General features: G+C 46.3%; 1 protein-coding gene across 1 annotated transcript in view; it reads left to right on the forward strand.

Annotated features, from left to right (window-relative positions):
* Window positions 1-24,748, forward strand: part of EXOC3L4 (exocyst complex component 3 like 4) — a 147,825-nt gene that overhangs the window by 89,581 nt on the left and 33,496 nt on the right. Inside the window, exons 8-9 of the mRNA XM_089661359.1 lie at window positions 14,316-14,430; window positions 24,351-24,473. Coding sequence (XP_089517485.1) covers window positions 14,316-14,430; window positions 24,351-24,473 — 238 coding nt within the window. The remainder of the gene's footprint in view (window positions 1-14,315; window positions 14,431-24,350; window positions 24,474-24,748) is intronic.

The following is a 24,748-nucleotide window of genomic DNA, read 5'->3' on the forward strand; positions in this document are numbered from 1 at the left end:
CTGTAAAGAACAGGAAGGTTTAGTTCCGCTTTAACTGAAAATACCTCTCACTGTTGTGGTTTGAAATTTTTATACTTTTGTCCATCTAGTATCTAATGGCAGAGCTCTTTCCAACTTTTAATAGGATCATTTTGTCTCAGTTTCTGTGTCCCTGTTGGGGGGATCTCCCCTCATTCTACGTTAGGATAGGAAGTGATAGGAAACATCTCTACGGCTAGGTACACACCTATGTAGGTTGCGTCTGACCTGTTTCTGCATTGCGTTTTGCATTTTTGCACCTGCGTTTTTGACGCGTCTTGCGGGGGGGGTCATTTTTAAAAACAATTTCTTGCTGTTGGCCAGATTTAAAACGCATCAAAAACGCAACAAAATGCAGCGAAAATGCACTACATGCTTTTCTGCAGTGATTCCATTGAACTCTATAGAACCAAAAACACAACTTTTTGACCTGACCCTTTCCAAAAAATGTACCGGGTGAAAACGTGGAGATGTGAATGTGTCCCATAGGAAACATGAAATCATGTTAAATAGACTGTACTGCGTTTCTGCAAAACGCTGCAGAAAACACTTAAGTGTGAACCTAGGGTAACGGGGACACAGACAAAAACAAAAGTGAATAAGACCTCCTGCGCTTTAAATGGTGAGAACTACAAGAGAGCTGCTGTCACCTGACCTGACTTCATTAGGTAAAAAACAATAATATAAACACTGGTGAAGTGCTAGTAATATAAATGTAAATGTAATATAAAGAACACATAAACAGCAACAAATATAATGCATAAAAGTGTAGTGATCCTACAAAGTGCAAGTCCACTCGGATCAAAAAAGGTGCTGCAAAAAGTGGAGTAGGTAAACCTATATTTATAAACGTGGTCCCTTTCCAAAAGGAAAAAAGATTCAACAAATCAACCCCCCTGTCCACACAGGAGACTGATGGTGAATATATGAGTGACCCCTCAAAAACAAGATTTCCCCTCATCCTTTCACATCAGAGTCCTAAGTTTTCCCCTCATCCTTTCACATCAGATTCAGTTTTCCCCCCATCTTTTCACATCAGAGTCCTCAGTCCCCCCTTTCACATCAGAGTTCTCAGTTTTCCCCTCATCCTTTCACATCAGTGCTTTATTTCCCCCCTTACACCAGAATCCTCAGTCCCCCCTACATCTACTCATATAAGAGTCCCCAGTCTAAGCCCCCCTTTCATATGACAGTCCTCACTCTCCCTCATTTCCCACATCCACATCCCCAGTAATCCCCTCCTTTTCAATTTAGAGTCTGCTTCTCCCCCCTTCACATCAAAGTCCTCAGCTCATGCCCCTTCACGTCCTCAATCCCACTTTCCCCTTCTCCACATCTGTTCACATCATAGTCCTCAATTGTCCTCTCATCCTTTCACATCAGAGTCCTCAGCCCCCCCCCTTCACCTCAGTAACTCTCCTCCTTTTTACATAAGAGTCCTCAGCCCTCCCCCTCCCCGCCACGTCTAATAACATCAGAGTCCCCCTTCCTTCCCTTTCACATCATAGTCCTCAACCCCCCCCTTCCTTTCCTTTCACATCATAGTCATCAACCCCCCCTTCCTTCCCTTTCACATCATGGTCCTCAACCCCCCCTTCCTTCCCTTTCACATCATAGTCCTCAACCCCCCCTTCCTTCCCTTTCACATCAGAGTCCTCAACCCCCCCTTCCTTCCCTTTCACATCAGAGTCCTCAACCCCTCCTTCCATACCTTTTACATCATAGTCCTCAATCCCACCTTCCTTCCCTTTCACATCATAGTCCTCAAGCCCCCCTTCCTTCCCTTTCACATCAGAGTCCTCAACCCCCCCCCTTCCTTCCCTTTCACATCAGAGTCCTCAATCCCCCCCCTTCCTTCCCTTTCACATCATAGTCCTCAACCCCCCCTTCCTTCCCTTTCACATCAGAGTCCTCAACCCCTCCTTCCATACCTTTTACATCATAGTCCTCAATCCCACCTTCCTTCCCTTTCACATCATAGTCCTCAAGCCCCCCTTCCTTCCCTTTCACATCAGAGTCCTCAACCCCCCCCCCTTCCTTCCCTTTCACATCAGAGTCCTCAATCCCCCCCCTTCCTTCCCTTTCACATCATAGTCCTCAACCCCCCCTTCCTTCCCTTTCACTTCATAGTCCTCAACCCCCCCCTTCCTTCCCTTTCACATCATAGTCCTCAATCCCCCCTTCCTTCCCTTTCACATCATAGTCCTCAATCCCCCCTTCCTTCCCTTTCACATCATAGTCCTCAATCCCCCCTTCCTTCCCTTTCACATAAGAGTCCTCAACCCCTCCTTCCTTTTCTTTCACATCATAGTCCTCAAGCCCCCCTTCCTTCCCTTTCACATCAGAGTCCTCAACCCCCCCTCCTTCCTTCCCTTTCACATCATAGTCCTCAACCCCCCCTTCCTTCCCTTTCACATCAGAGTCCTCAACCCCCCTTTCCTTCCCTTTCACATCAGAGTCCTCAACCCCCTCCCTTCCTTCCCTTTCATATCATAGCCCTAACCCCCCCTTCCTTCCCTTTCACATCAGAGTCCTCAAGTGCCTTATCTTTTACAAGAGTTACAAGACAGGAGGTACAGCAGGTCTAAACAAAGGTGGAGTTCTGTACACTTCTGAATGCGGGGGCTGCCCTGAAAGTCACCCGACTTAGCGTTGTGCATTTCCATGGTGCTTGTGGCAGACCCACATTATAGGAACACAACGCTGTGCAAAAATAGTGGATGCAGCGTGGCACCCCTGATAACCCCTCACCAGAATCCACAGCACCCCAGCTGAGAAACAATGCTATAAACCTCATAGACATTAATGGTCATTAAAATGGATCTTTCTTCAATAATTCATTTCCTCTCAGTGGCTCCCCCCCTGCCTGTTACAAAATCCAATGTTCATTCAAGTTTCCCATTCCCAGCATGATGCAACTCTTCAGGACATAAATGCCCTCCTCTTTGAGAGAGCAACTGACAGTTTATGTGGCTGCTGGCTCTCTCCCAACTGTCACTGACAGCTATGGTCGCCTTTGATAACCTGTATCCAGACTGGATCCTCATCACATGATCACTGTGTCAGCTCTGATCACATGATGGCTGGGGGTTTCATTGATAAAAATACCTTTCTGCGAATAAACACCTTCAACCTGGGTTCACATACATGCAGTACGGTATATCACATGTGATTCGGACAGGAACCGCACCGCATTCCCGTGCAAATCACATGCGATTTGTGTGCGGTGCGATTGTAACCATAAATTTTGTATGGCTCTAATCGCACCGCACCCGCACCAAAAAGGTGCAGGACCCTTTTTGGGTCTGCACTAGAATCGGATCGCATGGGTATTCACACCTACGTGATCCGATTCTGTACATCGCAGCGCGTTTTGCGGACTGAATTCGGGTGTTGCTAACTTAACATACACACCTGCAAAAGTTTGCATGCATGGGGTGCGATTCTGATGCGGTGCGTAATTTGCTGACCGCATCAGTGTGAACCAGGTCTCAAGCTGTAGTGTTCCTCTTCAATGCCATTTATTTCCTAGTGTAACTTTTAGATACAAAAGAATTAAAAGATTAAAGATTAAATAAAATAATACATTATTACAAAATACAAACACAGTTTTGTTTTTTGTTTTTTTTACATTTTTTGGTGAGTTTTTAAGCCTATGCTAAAAACAGAGCAGGGTATCTTTTAATAAAACAGTGTACCAAATAAATCTACAAAGTAAATAAAAGCTATTTATGTATGGAAATTAGACAGAAACCTACTGTTACGTATATTGTAACACTGCTATATTTGGCCTGGTCACTGTAGGCATTAATGACCTCTGGTCAGTAAAAAGAGTTAGGGTCAGGATCCAGGGAAAACACTGCAGTCTACTGAATACAATGAATAGGTGAACCTGCTGAGGGGGAATTCCTGGCATCTGGAACTCAGCTTTCCTTTGTGTCATTACTGGAACAAGCCCATGCAATGTGTTGCTTGTCCGTAAAATCCTGAGCTAATTCCTTGACAGCTTAATTATAAAAGAAACACCACATTTGTGTAATCTGTGCATTGTAAATATTGCGCTCATGCCTAGTTTTGCGAAGAGACCACCTGCTGGTTTGCAGACATTGTGGTCTTTACAGAAACTTTCAATTAAAAATGCTCGGAGCGCAGTCTACCTGCTCAGTAGCTTTACTTCTCGGCATTGCTGTAGTGCCTCTGTTCGCCCTTGGTGACCTGGTGATATGGGAACCCCCTTTTGTTTATCTGTTTGTAACACAGGAGAGCTATTCCCAGACACATCCTGTGCAGGAGAGCTATTCCCAGACACCCTGTGCAGGAGAGCAATTCCCAGACACATCCTCTGCAGGAGAGCTATTCCCAGACACACCCTGTGCGGGAGAGCTATTCCCAGACACCCTGTGCAGGAGAGCAATTCCCAGACACATCCTCTGCAGGAGACCATTTCCCAGACACACCCTCTGCAGGAGAGCTATTCCCAGACACATCCTGTGCGGGAGAGCTATTCCCAGACACATCCTCTGCGGGAGAGCAATTCCCAGACACGCCCTCTGCAGGAGAGCTATTCCCAGACACATCCTGTGCATGAGAGCTATTCCCAGACACACCCTGTGCAGGAGAACTATTCCAAGACACGCCCTCTGCAGGAGAGCAATTCGCAGACACATCCTCTGCGGGAGAGCAATTCCCAGACACGCCCTCTGCGGGAGAGCTATTCCCAGACACGCCCTCTGCGGGAGAGCTATTCCCAGACACGCCCTCTGCGGGAGAGCTATTCCCAGAAGCGCCCTCTGCGGGAGAGCTATTCACAGACACGCCCTCTGCGGGAGAGCTATTCACAGACACGCCCTCTGCGGGAGAGCTATTCACAGACACGCCCTCTGCGGGAGAGCTATTCACAGACACGCCCTCTGCGGGAGAGCTATTCACAGACACGCCCTCTGCGGGAGAGCTATTCCCAGACACGCCCTCTGCGGGAGAGCTATTCCCAGACACGCCCTCTGCGGGAGAGCTATTCCCAGACACGCCCTCTGCGGGAGAGCTATTCCCAGACACGCCCTCTGCGGGAGAGCTATTCCCAGACACGCCCTCTGCGGGAGAGCTATTCCCAGACACGCCCTCTGCGGGGGAGCTATTCCCAGACACGCCCTCTGCAGGGGAGCTATTCCCAGACACGCCCTCTGCGGGAAAGCTATTCCCAGACACGCCCTCTGCAGGGGAGCTATTCCCAGACACGCCCTCTGCGGCAGACCTATTCCCAGACACATCCTCTGCGGCAGACCTATTCCCAGACACGCCCTCTGCGGCAGACCTATTCCCAGACACGCCCTCTGCGGCAGACCTATTCCCAGACACGCCCTCTGCGGGAGAGCTATTCCCAGACACATCCTCTGCGGGAGAGCTATTCCCAGACACACCCTGTGCGGGAGAGCTATTCCCAGACACACCCTGTGCGGGAGAGCTATTCCCAGACACACCCTGTGCGGGAGAGCTATTCCCAGACACACCCTGTGCGGGAGAGCTATTCCCAGACACACCCTGTGCGGGAGAGCTATTCCCAGACACACCCTGTGCGGGAGAGCTATTCCCAGACACACCCTGTGCGGGAGAGCTATTCCCAGACACACCCTGTGCGGGAGAGCTATTCCCAGACACACCCTGTGCGGGAGAGCTATTCCCAGACACACCCTGTGCGGGAGAGCTATTCCCAGACACACCCTGTGCGGGAGAGCTATTCCCAGACACACCCTGTGCGGGAGAGCTATTCCCAGACACACCCTCTGCGGGAGAGCTATTCCCAGACACACCCTCTGCGGGAGAGCTATTCCCAGACACACCCTCTGCGGGAGAGCTATTCCCAGACACCCCCTCTGCGGGAGAGCTATTCCCAGACACACCCTCTGTGGGAGAGCTATTCCCAGACACCCCCTCTGCGGGAGAGCTATTCCCAGACATATCCTCTGCGGGAGAGCTATTCCCAGACACACCCTGTGCGGGAGATCTATTCCCAGACACACTCTCTGCAAGGGTGCTATTCCTGGACACACCCACTGCAGGGGACTAATTCACAGACACACCTGACCTCAGCTCTTCTTGATTGGAAATGTCACAGGGGTACAGGGCCAGTGTCAACACCAACCTCTTCAAACCTCAATAATACTGTGATTGATATGCATTACCTACACATGTACACACATTTTATATGTTCAAATTGTTTCAACAACCTCCCTAATGGGGCCCCCTTCCACCTCCAGGCCCCATTGCACCTGCATGGCCTTCTGTGGCTGTTCTTATGTCACCGGGCTGCATTAACAAAAGTTAGCCTGTAAGTTTCAGTCTCTCCTGAGGTTCCTATTGATAGATTTATTATGGTGAAGTTTCCTTTCCATTCTCAGATAATTCGTAGAATAATTTCCTGCCTAAATTGTTCCCACTGAACTTTATTAAAACGGCAAAACCTGGGGGACTTCATAGCGTAACAGCTGTTTGTAGCAATTACAACATTTCCTTCTCAGGACCACCAAATCCATTTACTCCATTTACTTGATACTATTGTTAGGGCGAAGACAGACACATGGGGGTGGGGGGGGGGGGGGTATTGCTAACTGGTTTTAAAGGGACTGACATTCTAATCCTGGTCTTGCTGCCTAGTGAGACACTGACCTGATATGATCATGCAAGGGATGAGATATTAGAATTTTACGACTTCACTGAAGTACATTGTATCTGAGTACCAATCACCAAAAGCGCTATTTAACCCCTTGCCCTCCAGAGGTTTTCCCCTGCTCCCTGACCACGCCATTTTTTGCATTACAGTGCTGCGGTACCTTAACTGACAATTGCGCGGTCATACAATGCTGCACCAAAATGAAATTTATGTCCTTTTTTTCTTTCGTTGGTATTTGATCGCCTGTGCGGTTTTATTTTTTGCGCTATAAAAAAGAAAAAAAACAACAATTTTGAGCAAAAAAACAATATTTTTGACTTTTTGCTATTAACCACTTCCAGTCCGGACGCTTTTACCCCCTTTCCTGTCCAGGCCAATTTTCAGCTTTTAATGCTATCACACTTTGAATGACAATTGCGCAGTCATGCAACACTGTACCCATATGAATTTTTTAGCATTTTTTTGAGACAGATAAAACTTTATTTTGGTGGTATTTATTTTTTTTTTTGCTATGTAAATGAAAAAGTCCAAAAATTTTGAAAAAAAAAAAGTGTTTTTCTTATAAAAGTTTGCAAATAAATAGAATTTCATTATAAATCTTGGCCAAAATTTATTCCGTTATCTTTTTAGTAACAAAAAAAATAACCCAAATTAGTTTATAACCAAAAATGTTTGATTTTTAAAAATTTTATTTCTATTTTTTTAATTTTTTTATATTATTATTTATTTATTTATTTTACATATCTAGCACCCTAGCAGTACAGTGTCACCATGGTGACACTGTAATACTTGTGGGGGGTGATGAAGATTTTTTTTTTTTTTTTTTTACACTGATTGCTTTTACACCCAGAAAGGCTGTAAAAGCAATTTCTCCTTCTCTCTAGCTGCATTCATGCAGCCATTGAGAAATGCTGTGTGAGCTGTGATTGGTCACAGCTTGTCACATGGTACAAGGCTGTTGTGAATAGCCTTGTACCATGTGACCTCTGTGATCATTCACAGATTTCACACGTAGTAAGCAATGATGTCACAAGTGACATCTTGCATACTACTCTGCATGTGATCACTGATTGGCCAATCAGTGATCACATGATCGGGTCCTCCCGTCCGACGATCGGTGTTTCATTGTGTCCGGAGGACACAGCGGGCACTGGATCGCGGTGCTGAGCACTCCCGGGGAGCGCGCACAAGCAGGGTGCGGGGAGGCCGTTTATAAATGGCCACCCGACCCAGCGGCCAGACGGGAAGTGGTTAAAACATGTCCAGTAAAAAAAATTAAAAAATCAAATTTAGGACAAAATGTATTCTGCTCCATGTCTTTGGTAAAAAAAAATCCCAATACGTGCAAATTAATTATTTTTTTTTTTTAAGTCCGCAAACGTGCAACTATAACGAAAAAACCCGTAAGTGTTCACAAAAAAAGTGCAAGTGCAAAACACCACACGAAAAAGTGCACTTAGGGGTGTGTTTGTCCTACCCCTAAAGGGGATGGACCACTACCCTGATCCCCCGGGGCACGAAGCTCCAGACAGGGACAAGGTTCCCATTTGGTCCTCCTGGCCAAAAGGCCTGGTGGACCACCGTTCCTTGTGTCCAGCCGAAGCCAGACACCCAGTACTTGGTCAGGGGGCTCTCCCGAAGAGAAAACCCCCTAGGGATCAGGGGAGGAAGGAACCAAAAGGCCACACATCCTCCCCCTAGACTTCAGGGCAGGCCCGAGGACCCACACCCTCCATCCTGTGGAAAACACACACAAAAGTAAGAAAAAGTGACAAAACGTGGGAGTGTAAATAAATTAAATAAATAGAAAAAAAAAAAAGTGGCCGTGCCAAATTGTGCACGGACCAGGCCCTGAGGCCTGTAGCAAAAATTGCCCTGGTCCTAGCCAAAAGGCCTGGTCCTAAGGGCGCTTCTGCAAAAAGAGTGAAAACACAGTGACCTTGTGCCATCTTCACACTGTGGGGTCCCACACGCAGGTGTTACTAGTGGCACCCCTGAGGGCGTCCACTCAGGGGGCACAGAGTTTGCGGACTTTCTACCTTCCCGACCCTGGCCAGACAAGGTTGATCCGTCCAAATCAGGAGGTACTGGGTCCTTCCGGTCTTCTCGGGGGAATCACTCACGGGCCCCAGCCTCTACTCGTGGGCACCACGCTTTCTGTCCCCCCGGTACTAGCCTTCCAGACCCCCATCATACCAGTGAGGGTACTATACAACAGCCATCCCCGCAAAGCTAGAATGGCCGGGAGCACCCCCACTGGACACTGATAAGAACAGATACTACACTTGATCTTAGCCAAAAGGCCGATGTGCAAATTAATTGGTTTACTTGAAAGTTATAGTGTTTACAAATGGCGGTGTATATCCTGGGATTTTTTCTTTCCACTAGTAATGGCAGCAATCAGTGACTTATAGAGTTCCGCGTCCCTGTGGCGGGCATTCTGACACTGGGGGGGAATCTGAATTGGTGTCACTTGCATCCCCAGTTACACCAATACAGTGATCAGTGCTAATAAAAAGCACTGACACTGTACTAATGGCACTGGACAGGAAGGGGTTAACATATGGGGCGATCAAAGGGTTAACTGTGTGCTGTTTTACATACTGGGCTGTGTTTGTGCCTTACTGTAAGCACACTGCTTTGTATGGCTCTGCTATGCACAGCCATGCAAAGCAGTGTGCAGGAGCTGACAGGGGAGATAACTGTATTGTTTACAACCAGTCCCCCCCTCCCCTGTTGGAGATGCTCGGCAATCACCTGACGCCGGCAAGTAATCACAGGCCGGTACCCGGTGATTGACAGTCGAGGCTGCGAATGGCAGAAACTTACCCGAAAATGCAAAATCATGTATATATATATATATGTGATTTTGCGCACCCCTGCAGCCCTGTAACAGTATATTTGCTATAGGACGGCGGGAAAGACATTAATTTTTTCTTTTATATTCAAAGCAAACTCCCCCATCCTTCCACATCTCCATGCTTTATTTTTGCTGGGAAGTCACTTTGAAGAACACCCCCTTAGCATTTCTGACTGTGACCATCTTGAGTAAGGGCAGATGATTCATGTGGACTTTACTTTCTGGAATCCATCTGCCTTTAGCTCAGGCATGCATGTTAGAGGGTGTGCTTAAAGTGTTACTAAGCCCACAAGTGTGCAGCATAGTGGATAAATGGTTAGCACTTCCGCCTGGCAGTACAAGGGTCATTGTTTCAAATCCCAACCACAGCACCACCTGCCTGGAGTTTGCATGTTCTCCCTGTGACTGCGTGGGTTTCCTCCGGGTACTCTGGTTTCCTGCCACACTTCAAAGATATGCTGGCAGGTTAATTGGATCCTATCTAAGTTGGTCCTAGTATGTGTATGCATGATTGTGAATTAGGGACCTTAGATTGTACACCCCTTGAGGGTTAGGGACTGATGTGAATGTACAATATATATGTAAAGTGCTGTGTAAATTGACGGCGCTATACAAGTACCTGAAATAACTAAATAAACAGTGAAATCAGTCTGTATATGCAGTAAAGCATGCTTGTTATACTCTAACTGGCTAATCCTCCGCATTGTGTAAAAACGCTGTTTGATCCTGACTTCTCTGATCCTTTCCCTGTCTTCTACTGTCCCCAATCCATCTGCTGATATGAACGGAGCCTTGGGTGCAAGCTGCACATGCTCAGTTTGGTGTGTGTTGCTAGAGAAGTTTTTTTTTTCTTGGATGGGTGCATGTGAACAGCACAGGGCCAATCAGCACTGTCCAGACAAGGGGTCAGGGGTTATGCAGCCTCATAGGACAATCAGGGGAGAATGAAAACTCCTCCTACACGTTTTAACCAGTGCTCTGCTGGACACTGTTAGAAGTCACAAGACTGCTATATACTGCTGATGAAAAAAGATATTTAGCAATTTATATTTACTAAAATAATTGCATTTCCATGTTCTGTGCATTGTGGGAGACCAGATATAATGAATGCAGGGTCCGGGGGGAGCGGATATAGTGAATTCAGGGTCCTGGGAGAGCAGATATGGTGAATGCAGGGTCCGGGGAGACCGAATATAGTGAATGCAGGGTCCAAGGAGACCAGATATAGTAAATGCAGGGTCTGGGAACACAAGATATAGTGAATGCAGGGTCCAGGGAGAGCGGATATAGTGAATGCAGGGTCCAGGGAGACCGGATATAGTGAATGCAGGGTCCGAGGAGACCGGATATAGTGAATGCAGGGTCCTGAGAGAGCGGATATGGTGAATGCAGGGCCCAGGGAGAGCGGATATAGTGAATTCAGGGTCCTGGGAGAGCAGATATGGTGAATGCAGGGCCTGGGGAGACCGGATATGGTGAATGCAGGGTCCGGGAAGACCAGATATAGTGAATGCAGGGTCCGGGGAGACCGGATATAGTGAATGCAGGGTCCGGGGAGACCGGATATAGTGAATGCGGGGTCCGGGGAGACCGGATATAGTGAATGCGGGGTCCGGGGAGACCGGATATAGTGAATGCGGGGTCCGGGGAGACCAGATATAGTGAATGCAGGGTCCGGGGAGACCGGATATAGTGAATGCAGGGTCCGGGGAGACCGGATATAGTGAATGCAGGGTCCGGGGAGACCGGATATAGTGAATGCAGGGTCCGGGGAGACCGGATATAGTGAATGCAGGGTCCGGGGAGACCAGATATAGTGAACCAAAAGTTTGTTCAGTCAGTACAGAGCCATTGAGAGAGCAATGTTGGAAGCTGGATTTTCCTGTTTTTAATGTAACTTACGATTAAATTTGTTTCTATAATGTGAATTCTGCCTAAGAGCCTTTGTTTCTTTACGAGGAGTTTGGAGGAATACCCTTGAAATGAAGGATTGAAAGATATGGATTTCCTATGTTAGCCCATGCTTGAGAATACTTCAAGAGGGTAATTGTACCTGGTATCACTTTTGGCTGGATTATAGAGGGTACTAGTACCTAGTATCACTATTCACAAGTGGTTGAAGTGATCACGAGTTTTTCATGTTTTGGGTTTTATTTATTTATTTATTGATTTATGCAGTGGGAGAATAAGTATACATTTATATATTACCTGCACAAGTTTTTGTTTTTTTTTAAGAGTTATTTTGTGCTTTGCACAGAGTGAAGTACATATATTTAAAAAGATAATACACTATGAATTTTCTTTTTCCTTTTTTTTTGAGGTTTTCAAGGAATATGTAGGATCAGTTTCCTTTTAACTGGATTGAAGTGAAAAATTTGGAACTTGGATTTTGGACACATTGGGATTTTATTTTATTTTATGGAATTTATTTTGTGATTTTGAGACATAATTGGGAGTGACTTTAATTGAACACAATTTTTAAGTTTAAGTGATTAACATTTATTTTGATTGTATAAATTGATTATATTTATAAATTTTATTTTGGGTTTTATGGGGGATTTATAGGTTTTATCACGAAAAGGATTTGTTGGATATAGTGAATGCAGGGTCCGGGGAGACCGGATATAGTGAATGCAGGGTCCGGGGAGACCGGATATAGTGAATGCAGGGTCTGGGGAGACCGGATATAGTGAATGCAGGGTCCGGGGAGACCGGATATAGTGAATGCAGGGTCCGGGGAGACCAGATATAGTGAGTGCAGGGTCCGGGGAGACCGGATATAGTGAATGCAGGGTCCGGGGAGAGCGGATATAGTGAATGCAGGGTCCGGGGAGACCAGATATAGTGAATGCAGGGTTCGGGGAGACCGGATATAGTGAATTCAGGGTCTGGGGAGACCGGATATAGTGAATGCAGGGTCCGGGGAGACCAGATATAGTGAATGCAGGATCTGGGGAGACCAGATTTTCCACTTCTTCTACTGTCCCCAATTAATCTGCTGATAGAATAGAGCCTTGGGGGCAAGCTGCACATGCTCACTTTGGTGTGTATTGCTAGAGAGTTTTTTTTTCTTGGGAGGGTGCATGTGATCAGCACAGGGCCAATCAGCACTGTCCAGAGACTCAGAGGTTATGCAGCCTCTTAGGACAATCAGGGGAGAATGAAAACTCCTCCTACAAGCTTTAACCAGTGCTCAGCCAGACACTGATAGAAGTCAAAAGACTGTTCTAACTGCTGATGAAAAAAGGCAATTAGCAGTTTATATTTACTAAACTAATTGCACTTCCATCGAAGTCAAAGTAAAAAAACCACCAGCGCTCAAATCTTTGTGCTCCGCAGAGTCTCACGGTAACTGTCACTGGTTGAGTTGCAACGCTCTGAAGACGGGATAATCTTAGCACTGACAAGAGAAAACACAACAGGGCGCACTCTCCTTGGGCATTACTGTGGTATTAAATACTTTATTATAAAAAAATGACAAGTGCATACTCACAAAAGGACCATGAAAATAGACATATAGTCAAGTAAATCAGTCGCAGGTAGAGGGGATCTTGTGGAACAACTTACCAGTTGTAATAGCTGGCGCATTTCGGGAGATGCACTCCTTTCATCAGAGCCAAGGCAACCAGACAAGCAAATGACCCATATATAGGGGAAGACCATTAAGACCACTGTAATTGCACTTCCATGTTGTGTGTACTGTGGGAGACCAGACAGAGTGAATGCAGGGTCCGAGGAGACCAGATATAGTGAATGCAGGGTCCGAGGAGACCAGATATAGTGAATGCAGGGTCCGGGGAGACCGGATATAGTGAATGCGGGGTCCTGGGAGACCGGATATAGTGAATGCAGGGTCCGGGGAGACCGGATATAGTGAATGCGGGGTCCGGGGAGACCAGATATAGTGAATGCAGGGTCCGGGGAGACCGGATATAGTGAATGCAGGGTCCGGGGAGACCAGATATAGTGAATGCAGGGTCCGGGGAGACCGGATATAGTGAATGCAGGGTCCGGGGAGACCAGATATAGTGAATGCAGGGTCCGGGGAGACCAGATATAGTGAATGCAGGGTTCGGGGAGACCGGATATAGTGAATTCAGGGTCTGGGGAGACCGGATATAGTGAATGCAGGGTCCGGGGAGACCAGATATAGTGAATGCAGGGTCCGGGGAGACCAGATATAGTGAATGCAGGATCTGGAGAGACCGGATATAGTGAATGTAGGGTCCGGGGAGACCGGATATAGTGAATGCAGGGTCCGGGGAGAGCGGATATAGTGAATGCAGGGTCCGGGGAGACCGGATATAGTGAATGCAGGGTCCGGGGTTTAGTAACCCTTTAATTGTTCACAATAAAACAGCCAATGCATTTCGAGGGAGAAAAAGCTCATACTTGTCTTTTTATTCTATATGAGTAAACTCTCCACCAGTAAAGCGGTCTCATAGCATGTCTATACAAGCAGCTGGCGTTCTGTTCAGTGAAGATCTTTTTTGCTTAGACCATAGTTCAAATCAAGGTCCACCCTGAACTGCCTTTCCTATTTCCAGATCTTATTTTAAAGAAAAGGATTTATTTCCTTGCAACGCCGTGTTTTTCTTCCTTTGCTTCCTTTAGAACCACAATGGAATTTGGTTGCTCTGGGCAGCAAAACAAAAAAGCCACAGAGTCTTGAAGAGCTCCCTGTCCCCTTCACTTAGCCTGCGAGGTTCTCTCCAGCAGCTCAGTTTATGGAAAGTTGTTATAACTCGGCAATGAACTTTTATTTTTTAGGCACAACACAACGCAGTCCGACGCTGATGAGTGCCGGCTGGCGGAAACCAAGCTAAACACTGCAATCGAGACTCTCAAACAGCACATATTCCATCTCTTTACAAAGGACACGAAGGTGAGACGTATTTGTTTATAAGGGATTTCATTGTAACTATTTAAAAAGTACATGAAACTGCTAAAAATTTGTAACAGGGACAAGAAGTGATGGAAAATACCGACAAACCACAAAAATATTCCTCTATACCAGTGGTCTCCAAACTGTGGCCCACGAGTTGGATGTGACCCTTTGCTTGCCTTTATCTGACCTTTTGAGGCACTGTTCCTCCAACTGATACCAATGATGGGGCGTTGTTCATTCCTCTGAAGCCAAATATGAGGCACTATTCCTCCCACTGACACCAATGATGGGGTGTTGTTCATTCCCCTGAAGCCAAATATGGGGCACTATTCCTCTCACTGACACCAATGGTGGCCCGTGGTTCATTCCCCTGAAGCCAAATATGGGGCACTATTCCTCCCACTGACACCAATGGTGGAGCGTTGTTCATTTCCCTTGAAGCCAAATATGGGGCACTGTTCCTCCCACTGACACCAATGGTGGGGCATTGTTCATTCCCCTGATGCCAAATATGGGGCACTATTCCTCTCACTGACACCAATGGTGGGGCGTGGTTCATTCCCCTGAAGCCAAATATGGGGCACTATTCCTCTCACTGACACCAATGGTGGGGCGTGGTTCATTCCCCTGAAGCCAAATATGGGGCACTATTCCTCCCACTGACACCAATGGTGGAGCGTTGTTCATTTCCCTTGAAGACAAATATGGGGCACTATTCCTCCCCAGGGGCAGACTGACCATTTGAAAACTCGGGCACTGCCCGAGGGCCCGGGGTCAGTAGGGGGCCCCATGAGATGCCCCTGGTACCTTTTTCATAGGCTTTATTGAGTTTGGGCAAGGACACAGGGGCCCCATGATCCCCTATTGCCCGGGGGCCCCATGAGTTGTCAGTCCGCTCCTGTTCCTCCCACTCATACTACTGCCACCGGAATGTGTAAGCCCTGAGCGGCTGCATTTCTGTGTATAGGTGGATGGTCGAGGAGCAGTAAAACCACTGCTCAATTGTCTTTGAGGCACTGTTCCTCCCACTGACACCAATGATGGAGCATTGTTCATTCCCCTGAAGCCAAATATGGGGCACTATTCCTCCCACTGATACTACTGCCACCGAATGTGTAAGCCCTGAGCGGCTGCATTTCTGTGTATAGGTGGATGTTCGAGGAGCAGTAAAACCACTGCTCAACTGCCTTTTTCTTTTACTGCTCCCTAGCCATCTATGTGAAAGAGCCCTTAAAGACTCTTTGTATCCTTCCCTTTACATAGAGAAGAGAGATGCAAGGGAGGTGCCTACAACAAGCGATCACAGTTATTGGCTGACCCAGAGCCAATCTCCTTGGCTCCTGATCATTGGTACAAGACCAGGAGCTGTCTCAGACCTTGTGCTTGGGGTGTGCAATTGAGCGAACTTTAGACACAAACACAGGTGCGCATATATACTCACCAGCCACTTTATTAGGTACACCTTGCTAGTATCGGGTTGGACCCCCTTTTGCCTTCACAACTGCCTTAATTCATCATGGCATAGATTCAACAAGGTGTTGGAAATACATATTTTGGTCCATATTGATATGAGTTACAGTTATGTATCACCTCGAACCAGTCTGCCCATTCTCCTCTGACATCAACAAGGCATTTTCATCCACACAACTGCCACTCACTTGATATTTTCTCTTTTTAGGACCATTCTCTGTAAACTCTAGAGATGGTTGTGTGTGAAAATCCCAGTAGATCAGCAGTTTTTGAAATACTCAGACAAGCCCGTCTGGCACCAACAACCATGCCATGTTCAAAGTCACTTAAATCCCCTTTCTTCCCCATTCTGATGCTCAGTTTAAACTTCAGCAAGTCATCTTCACCACGTCTAGATGCCTAAATGCATTGAGTTGCTGCCATGTGATTGGCCGATTAGCAATTTGCATTACTGAGCAATTGAACAGGTGTACAGTGAAGGAAATAAGTATTTGATCCCCTGCTGATTTTGAATGTTTGCCCACTCACAGAGAAATGATCAGTCTAAAAATCGAATGGTAGGTGTATTGTAACACTGAGAGACAGAAAGCAACAAGTAGTTTGGTAGCCCAGTCCAGCCTTGTGTAGGTCTACAATCTTGTCCCTGACATCCTTGGACAGATCTTTGGTCTTTCCATGGTGGAGAGTTTGGAATATAGTGAATGCAGGGTCCTGGGAGACCAGCTATAGTGAATGCAGGGTCCGGGGAGACCAGCTGTAGTGAATGCAGGGTCCGGGGAGACCAGATATAGTGAATGCAGGGTCCGGGGAGACCAGATATAGTGAATGCAGGGTCCGGGGAGACCAGATATAGTGAATGCAGGGTCCGGGGAGACCAGATATAGTGAATGCAGGGTCCGGGGAGACCAGATATAGTGAATGCAGGGTCCGGGGAGACCAGATATAGTGAATGCAGGGTCCGGGGAGACCAGATATAGTGAATGCAGGGTCCGGGGAGACCAGATATAGTGAATGCAGGGTCCGGGGAGACCAGATATAGTGAATGCAGGGTCCGGGGAGACCAGATATAGTGAATGCAGGGTCCGGGGAGACCAGATATAGTGAATGCAGGGTCCGGGGAGACCAGATATAGTGAATGCAGGGTCCGGGGAGACCAGATATAGTGAATGCAGGGTCCGGGGAGACCAGATATAGTGAATGCAGGGTCCGGGGAGACCAGATATAGTGAATGCAGGGTCCGGGGAGACCAGATATAGTGAATGCAGGGTCCGGGGAGACCAGATATAGTGAATGCAGGGTCCGGGGAGACCAGATATAGTGAATGCAGGGTCCGGGGAGACCAGATATAGTGAATGCAGGGTCCGGGGAGACCAGATATAGTGAATGCAGGGTCCGGGGAGACCAGATATAGTGAATGCAGGGTCCGGGGAGACCAGATATAGTGAATGCAGGGTCCGGGGAGACCAGATATAGTGAATGCAGGGTCCGGGGAGACCAGATATAGTGAATGCAGGGTCCGGGGAGACCAGATATAGTGAATGCAGGGTCCGGGGAGACCAGATATAGTGAATGCAGGGTCCGGGGAGACCAGATATAGTGAATGCAGGGTCCGGGGAGACCAGATATAGTGAATGCAGGGTCCGGGGTTTAGTAACCCTTTAATTGTTTGGAATCTGATTGTTTGATTGCTCCTGTGGACAGGTGTCTTTTATACAGGTAGCAACATGAGATTAGCAGCACTCCCTTTAAGAGACTGCTTCTAATCTCAGCTTGTTACCTGTATGAAAGACACCTGGTAGCCAGAAATCTTGCTGAATGATAGGGGATTAAATACTTATTTCCCTTATGAACATGCAAATCAGTGCATAATTTGTTAGACATGCATTTCTTTTGAATTTTTTGTTGCTATTCTATCTCTCGGTGTAACAATACACCGAACATTCGATTTTAGACTGATCATTTTTTTGTGAGTGGGCAAACATTCAAAATCAGCAGGGGATCAAATACTTATTTCCTTCACTGTACCTAATAAAGTGGCCAGTGAGTGTATATAGTAACACAGAAGACCCACTTCCGTGAGACCTCATATCTCCTTACAATTGGCAGGAATCGGTTAAAATAAATCTATCCACAATCCAAAGGTGAAAAAAAAATTAGTCAAAGGACCAGTTAATATCAACATGAGTCCAACGCTAGAACGACCCAGGTCACCTACGTCTAAAAGGTTATAATAAACATACCATATAAAAGACTAATTTTCTATGTAGTAAATACTGTGAAAGGGTAATTATGTATGTAGCAATTTGATTACATTGTATCCAGTTAGCTCATTTGTTTACTGATGGGTTGTTTGATAGGTTTAAATTACTTTAATTATGCATTAGTGTGTTAGCTGGATATTTATGTGTGTTTTTGGATACCTGTTTTTACTAGATGTTTATGAAAATAAATAAATATGTCTATATTGCTAGCAGTGCTTTCTAGATATACCCTAAGGCTAGGTTCTCACCTATGTAGGCTGCGTTTGAGCCATTTCTGCATTGCGTTGCATTTTGTGTTTTTGCTGCATTTTTTATGCATTTTTTTTCTTGGTGCTAGGCAGATTTAAAACTCCAAAACGCTGCAGAAAATGCTTAGGTGTGAACCTAGGGTAAAAGGATATTTATGTGTTGTGTTTGTATTGTGTGTCCCCTTTTTTTCTGCACATTTAGGGGTGAGGATGCCTTGTGAATTGATTATAATGAAGAAAATTCAGAGGTTTAGTTTCTCAGAGGTTTTAGTTTTAGAAGTTTAGGCAACAATAATGAGATTTCAGTGAAATATCACCTTTTCAGCAAAATGCATTGAGGTCATTAGGAAAGGTTTTTGGTTCTTTTAACCTCCTTGGCGGTATGATTCTTTCCGATTTTTTTGTGCTGAAAGCGGTACCATTTTTTTGCATGGAAATATGTCGTTTTTTATTGTAGGCTGTAATTTTTAGGAATAACTCACTGAAATCTGTCCGAGCAAGAGTCTAGTAAACTTTCCGGATATGGTAAAATTTGAAATCATAAATTATAATTTAATAAATAATCATAAAAAATAATAAGATAATAATAAATTTAATTCAATAATATAATCAAACCAAAAACACTGAAATTTGAAATACAGAGGCAAATTCGCACATCGCTGAGCAAAGTCGCAAAATCGTTTTCGGTGTCTGATGACGAATTTCCCCACGAATCATTATCACTCAATTCTGCAAGTGGTTCTGATCTACTATTGCTGTTCTAAAACCGCTTTTGACGTAAAGGGACGCTTTTTGGACGCCATGGACTTTTCTACGTTTCCAGGCAGAAAGAACATTCAAAATGCAGGCAGGGCACAGGACAAAGCACTCGGGACAAAATATATGTGAAATGCATTGAAACAGCAATGACAGCAAAAATGACATTTTTTAAAAATTTCAAATTTCCCGCCGGTTCCGGCGCCCGTACGTCCCGACGTCCCAGGGACCGGAACACAGGAGCGGGATGCCGGCATCGGCCGGAGGAGATGGCCGGGGACGCTGCAGGGGACACATCGCGGAAAGGTAAGTGCTGCAGGGACCCCCAGAGCAACGCCGCATGGTAAGCCTGAGTGTAGCTCGGGGTTACGCTCTTGGTATAGAAATTTTACCCCGAGCTACACTTGGGATTACCGCTAAGGAGGTTAAAGTGTGTGTCAGAGAAAGGTAAAACCGATGCAGTTTATCTCTGAAATACATGGACATTTCCCCATGTTTTAGCCCTTTAAGCCTCTTTGCTACCAGTGCCATTTTTACCCTTTTTTGCACACGTGTTAACATGCATGTTAGGCCGGAAGATTAGTTAAAGCCCCCAAATGTATTATTTGCTGAAAGTAGAGACTCATGGAGAATAAAATGGTGACAACTGTATATTAAACCCGTATTTTTAATTAAAAAATACACTAATTCACTTCAGTGCACACAAACACAACGGGGTTGATTTACTAAAGGCAAATAGACTGTACTCTTTGCACATGCAGTTGTTCCAAAGCTTAGTAAATGAGGTCAAGCGTTAAAGAATAGCCAATCACATGCAAGGAAAATTTTTAAAAACCAGCATTTTTTCTTGCACATGATTAGATAATGGCAGTCAGCAGAGCTTCTGTTCATTTACTAAGCTCTGGAGCAACTGCACTTGCAGAGTGCACAGTCTATTTGCCTTTAGTAATTCAACCCCTATATTACTCACATTTTGGTAAAATATAAAAGATGAGGTTGTGTCTAGGTACCAAGTATGTCAATCCATAATTTTGCACACTTTGGGACACAAAGTTGTCCATAGTAAAAAAAGGTGCAAATACCAAGCAGGAGGCTTGGCATGGGGTTGGGACAGCCCTTAAGCATAAAGTAGCCTGCTCAGTGGCAGGGAGCATTTGGGTGGCAGATGTGAGAGCAGGAGCTGGCGTATGGAGACTGGGAGGGGGCCCAGGGAAGTGGCCTGCCTCCAGGAAGGATCAGGACAGAGGGAAAACTGAACTTCACTGGTCCCCTGAGAGTGAACCATCTGTGAAGCTAAGGAAGGAGCCAGCCCAGAACAAGGCCTGAAGGCAGCTACCAATCTGAAGCTTGCAGAAGAGAGGACAGTGAGTATTTCTACACTCCCTGGACCGGAGTAGAGGGCAATTAAGTGGGAAACCTAATTAGCCCCAGCTAATTGTACATCAAAGCAGCAGAATCTGGGTCCCCTTGTCCAGGGATTCCTCCAGACAGCTGGTTAGAGGAGAACTATCTTGGGGTTTGGGATGGTACATCAGAAGAGGCTGGATATCTCTCCAAGGAAGAGAAAGCCTTCTGAGCACTTGTACAGTTTCAGAAAGTTGTCCTCCATTTAACAGTTCCATGGGCATCCCATGTATCCCTCATCCCCATCCAAGTTCAAATCCCCTAATAAAATCCAAAAAACAAGTTCAAGGACTGTTTACTGTCTCTGGAGTGCAAGTCTGGAAGATAATGCGTGTTGCCTGGCTGTGCAGGCCTATAGGAGGAACCAAATCTTCAGCAACTCCTAAGGGGGTAGTGCTACACATATGTGTGCAATTGGCTTGAATTTGCTCCTGAGGGTTACAGAAGCATCTGTGATCTAACCTCGAAATCTGTGCCATAATACAGACCTTTCATTTATTTTACTTTTTTTTTTCTACAGAAGGCAATATAAAGCAAAACCAAAAATGTAAAGAAAGCATTTAAAGAACACCAATGATCAATTAAATAAAAACATAACTATCCTAAATGCTTGTACTCATTGGAGAGATTTCTTTTCACTTCCTGTCCTGACAGAAAGTGAGGGGAAAATCTCTCTATTAGGGGCATAGACATCAACATATACCCAACAGAGGCTCCATCCCTTCCTCGCTCTACAACCAAATAAATTATTTTGGCTGGAGCTGGTCATACCTGTTGCATTCTATTTGTACAAATTCTGTGCAATAGCCTTTAGATCAGGGGTGCTTAGGGGTGGACTGACAACTCATAGGGCCCCCGGGCAATAGGGGATCATGGGGCCCCTGTGTCCTTGCCCAAACTCAAAAAAGCCTAAAAAAAAAAAAAAAAGTGTACCAGGGGCATCTAATGGGGCCCCCTACTGACCCCAGGCCCTCGGGCAGTGCCTGAGTTTCCAAATGGTCAGTCCGCCCCTGGGGGTGCTCAACCCATGGCCCATGGGCCACATGCCGCCCACGGAGCCCTCAAACCAGGAAAACACATGCCTAGGGTTGGCAACCTGTTGATCACAACCTAGGCTTGCCGACTTGCCATCCCAGAGCATCAGAGTGTATCGAGCTGACAGCAGAGGAAACAGGCAGCCGCTGAGGAGCCGCATATGCCTATGCTTCCTCTGCAGTTCCGGCTCTTGTCCCAGGTGGAGTGATACCAAGCGCACTTCGCCTGGGACATTTCTAGCAGCCTGGAGATGGAGAGCGATGCCAGAAGAAGGTAGAAGAGGAAAAGAAGGTTAGTGTCAGCGCTTTTGCAATGGGCATATTAGCACCTATAAAAGGGTTAACAAGTACTAGGCTGCTTTCACACTGATCCAATGGTGCAACGTAGGGCACCTGAGGCTTTTCTGCGGGTTAGCTGCACTGATCCATAGACTTCTATTATATCCTGCTGGTTTGAATGCAGGCGGTTTCGGAAAGTGTACTACACCTAGAAGATAAAATAGAAGTCTATGGCAAAGTGCAGCTAACCCGCAGGTGCGCTGCACTCATGGTGCAGGTAGACCGCAGCGTATCAGTGTGAAAGCAGCCTTAGAGGGGGCTCAGGACAGTAGGGGCTCATACACATTTGCAGTTTGGGAGAGGTAAAGCCCCATAGTTGAAGTGTGTTTTTACCACATCCCCCCCCCCCCCCCAACCACTGGTGTAGCATCAGGGGTCACAATGGCGATCCCGCCTCATGCTCCAGGGGGCCCGTGCGGTCTCCCTGTCACATACTGTTTTACACTTGGACAGGAGGGGTTGCATATACAGGAATTTATCCTCTACATTTTTCTCCTGCAAATCCGGCTTCTCCTCCTCTCCCTCCCGCCAGCGTTCAGCAGCCGCAGGAGGAAAAATAAAGAAATTGAAATAATGAACCACTTAATTTCTTTGTGGCCCATGACCAGTTACCAAATCACTTACCCCCGGTTCACATCTGTGCGGGTGGTGCCGCTGCGGATCCGCAAGAAAATCCATGCAACCACACCACCCGCACAGAGAATTGCAGACCCGCGGGCAAGTGCCATTAGTTCTAATAGCCCGCCACCCGCACTGGGAAACGCAACCGTACTAGGAACCGAGGTTCCCGTGGGGGCTGCGTTTTCCAAAGTAGTTCAGGGACTTCTTCCCTGCGTGTCACGGGCACGGGAGTCCATTCAAATGAATGGGCTCACGTGCCAGAGCAAAAGGCGGCCAACAAGGCTGCATAGGTGTGAACCTAGGATCATGGTAAGGGGCCCGCACTCTTCAAAAAGGTTGAGCACCCCTGCTATAGGTGTACCAAAACGATGTCATTTGAAGGTCTAACTCAGTGGTTCTCAACCTGTGGGTCGCGACCGCTTTGGGGGTCGAATGACCCTTTCACAGGGGTCGCCTAAGACCATCGGAAAACACATATTTCCGATGGGTAAAGAGCAGCTACTGTGCAGAAAGCAGCTACTGTGCAGAAAGCAGCTACTGTGCAGAAAGCAGCTACTGTGCAGAAAGCAGCTACTGTGCAGAAAGCAGCTACTGTGCAGAAAGCAGCTACTGTGCAGAAAGCAGCAGTATTGGAGGTAAAACGACACTTCATGAATTATAATCACTGGATAAATAATTATAGGGTTGGGGGTCACCACAACATGAGGAACTGTATTAAAGGGTCGCGGCCTTAGGAAGGTTGAGAATCACTGTTCTAACTAAACAATCCATTCAGCTGGTGTCCAATCAAACAGCTGCCAACACTGCATAGTTATAGGCAGACCAATATAAATTTGCTGTGGTTGGATTGTAACATTTATGGTCCTACTTATACCAACAAGGCTTTAAGACCAATTCACTATCAGTCAATGTCATTAAGTGTTCCTGCATGGCAAGACCACTTCCGGTTATCTCACATATATATTCTTATTATAGACAAATTTACCACCCTAACTCCTCCCACAGTTTTTACACTACATAGACAGTAATATACCGAAACGTGCGGATTGTTCCCGATTGGTGTGCTATTACTTTGTGGAACGTTACGCCGAATGGTTCATGAAATATCAGCGTTTTTGTGATGAAATTGGTCCCATAGGAATGAATGGCGGAATTTTCAAAACTAGAGTGGGAGCTGACAAAAGCTAGAGCGTGAGCTGAAAAATCAGGACATGATTTCTAACCTGCCATCACTCCCTCATTTTCAAGCCCACCTACACAAATTGTATATCAAAACGTTCAGCTATCCCTGCTGCCACTAAAAATGTCCACTGCTAAGCCAAACTCCTGATAGTTTTCACAATATGACCATTTGTTTGCAACTCACGCCGCCCATTGACATTCATTGAAACTCCACTCTAGCCACCTCAAATTTGAAGGGCAATTTCTAAACTGCGACTGTGCCTTCATTTTTAATATTTCAGAGACATACTATGCATCACAACCGTTTGAAGATGGCAACCGCCAGTGAAGTGAGCAAGTTGGAGCAGTTTGTTTTTAACCGCTCTTCTCTGCCCTTGCTGTAGAGTGAGTTGCACAGGAACCCAGGTGTGTGAGCAGGCAGCAGAGTGACCAAAGCTAGAGTGTGAGCTGAAAAATCAGGACATGATTTCTAAACTGCCATCGATCCCTCATTTTCAAGCCCTAGACTACTGGTGGAGGCAAGAACACTTCACACAATTTCCCCAGAAATTGTAGCTTTTCTAGTTTATAATATTATTATCATTTCTTTAATGTTTTTACAGCCACACTTCCAGAAACTGATAACCAAGAAGTGGCTAAAGAAGAGCACAGCGTTCAGCGCCATTATGAAGTCGGCTAAGATACTGTGCCAGTGTGTGAAGTATCTCACCAGCCCGCATGAAAAGGTAGGTGACTGTCTGCCTACATGGCCATCTGATGGGGAAACCCAAAATCATGAGTTTCAGTAACATTTTGACTGCTAAAGTGAAAAGTAGATATCACTCAAACCATCCTCTCTGTTCCTCTTGTGATCTGCTCTCAAGCTCCCTTGTCTGCTCCTCCTATGCTCATCTCCAGGACTCCACCAGAGCCTCTCCCGTCCTCTGGAACTCTCTACCTCAATATGTCTGGCTATCCCTTACTCTGGCTGCCTTTAGGGAATCCCTGATTGCCAAATCAC

The sequence above is a fragment of the Staurois parvus genome, unplaced genomic scaffold, assembly GCF_062004578.1.
Source record: "Staurois parvus isolate SC_StPar_1 unplaced genomic scaffold, SC_StPar_1.0 ptg001329l, whole genome shotgun sequence".
NCBI lineage: Eukaryota > Metazoa > Chordata > Amphibia > Anura > Ranidae > Staurois > Staurois parvus.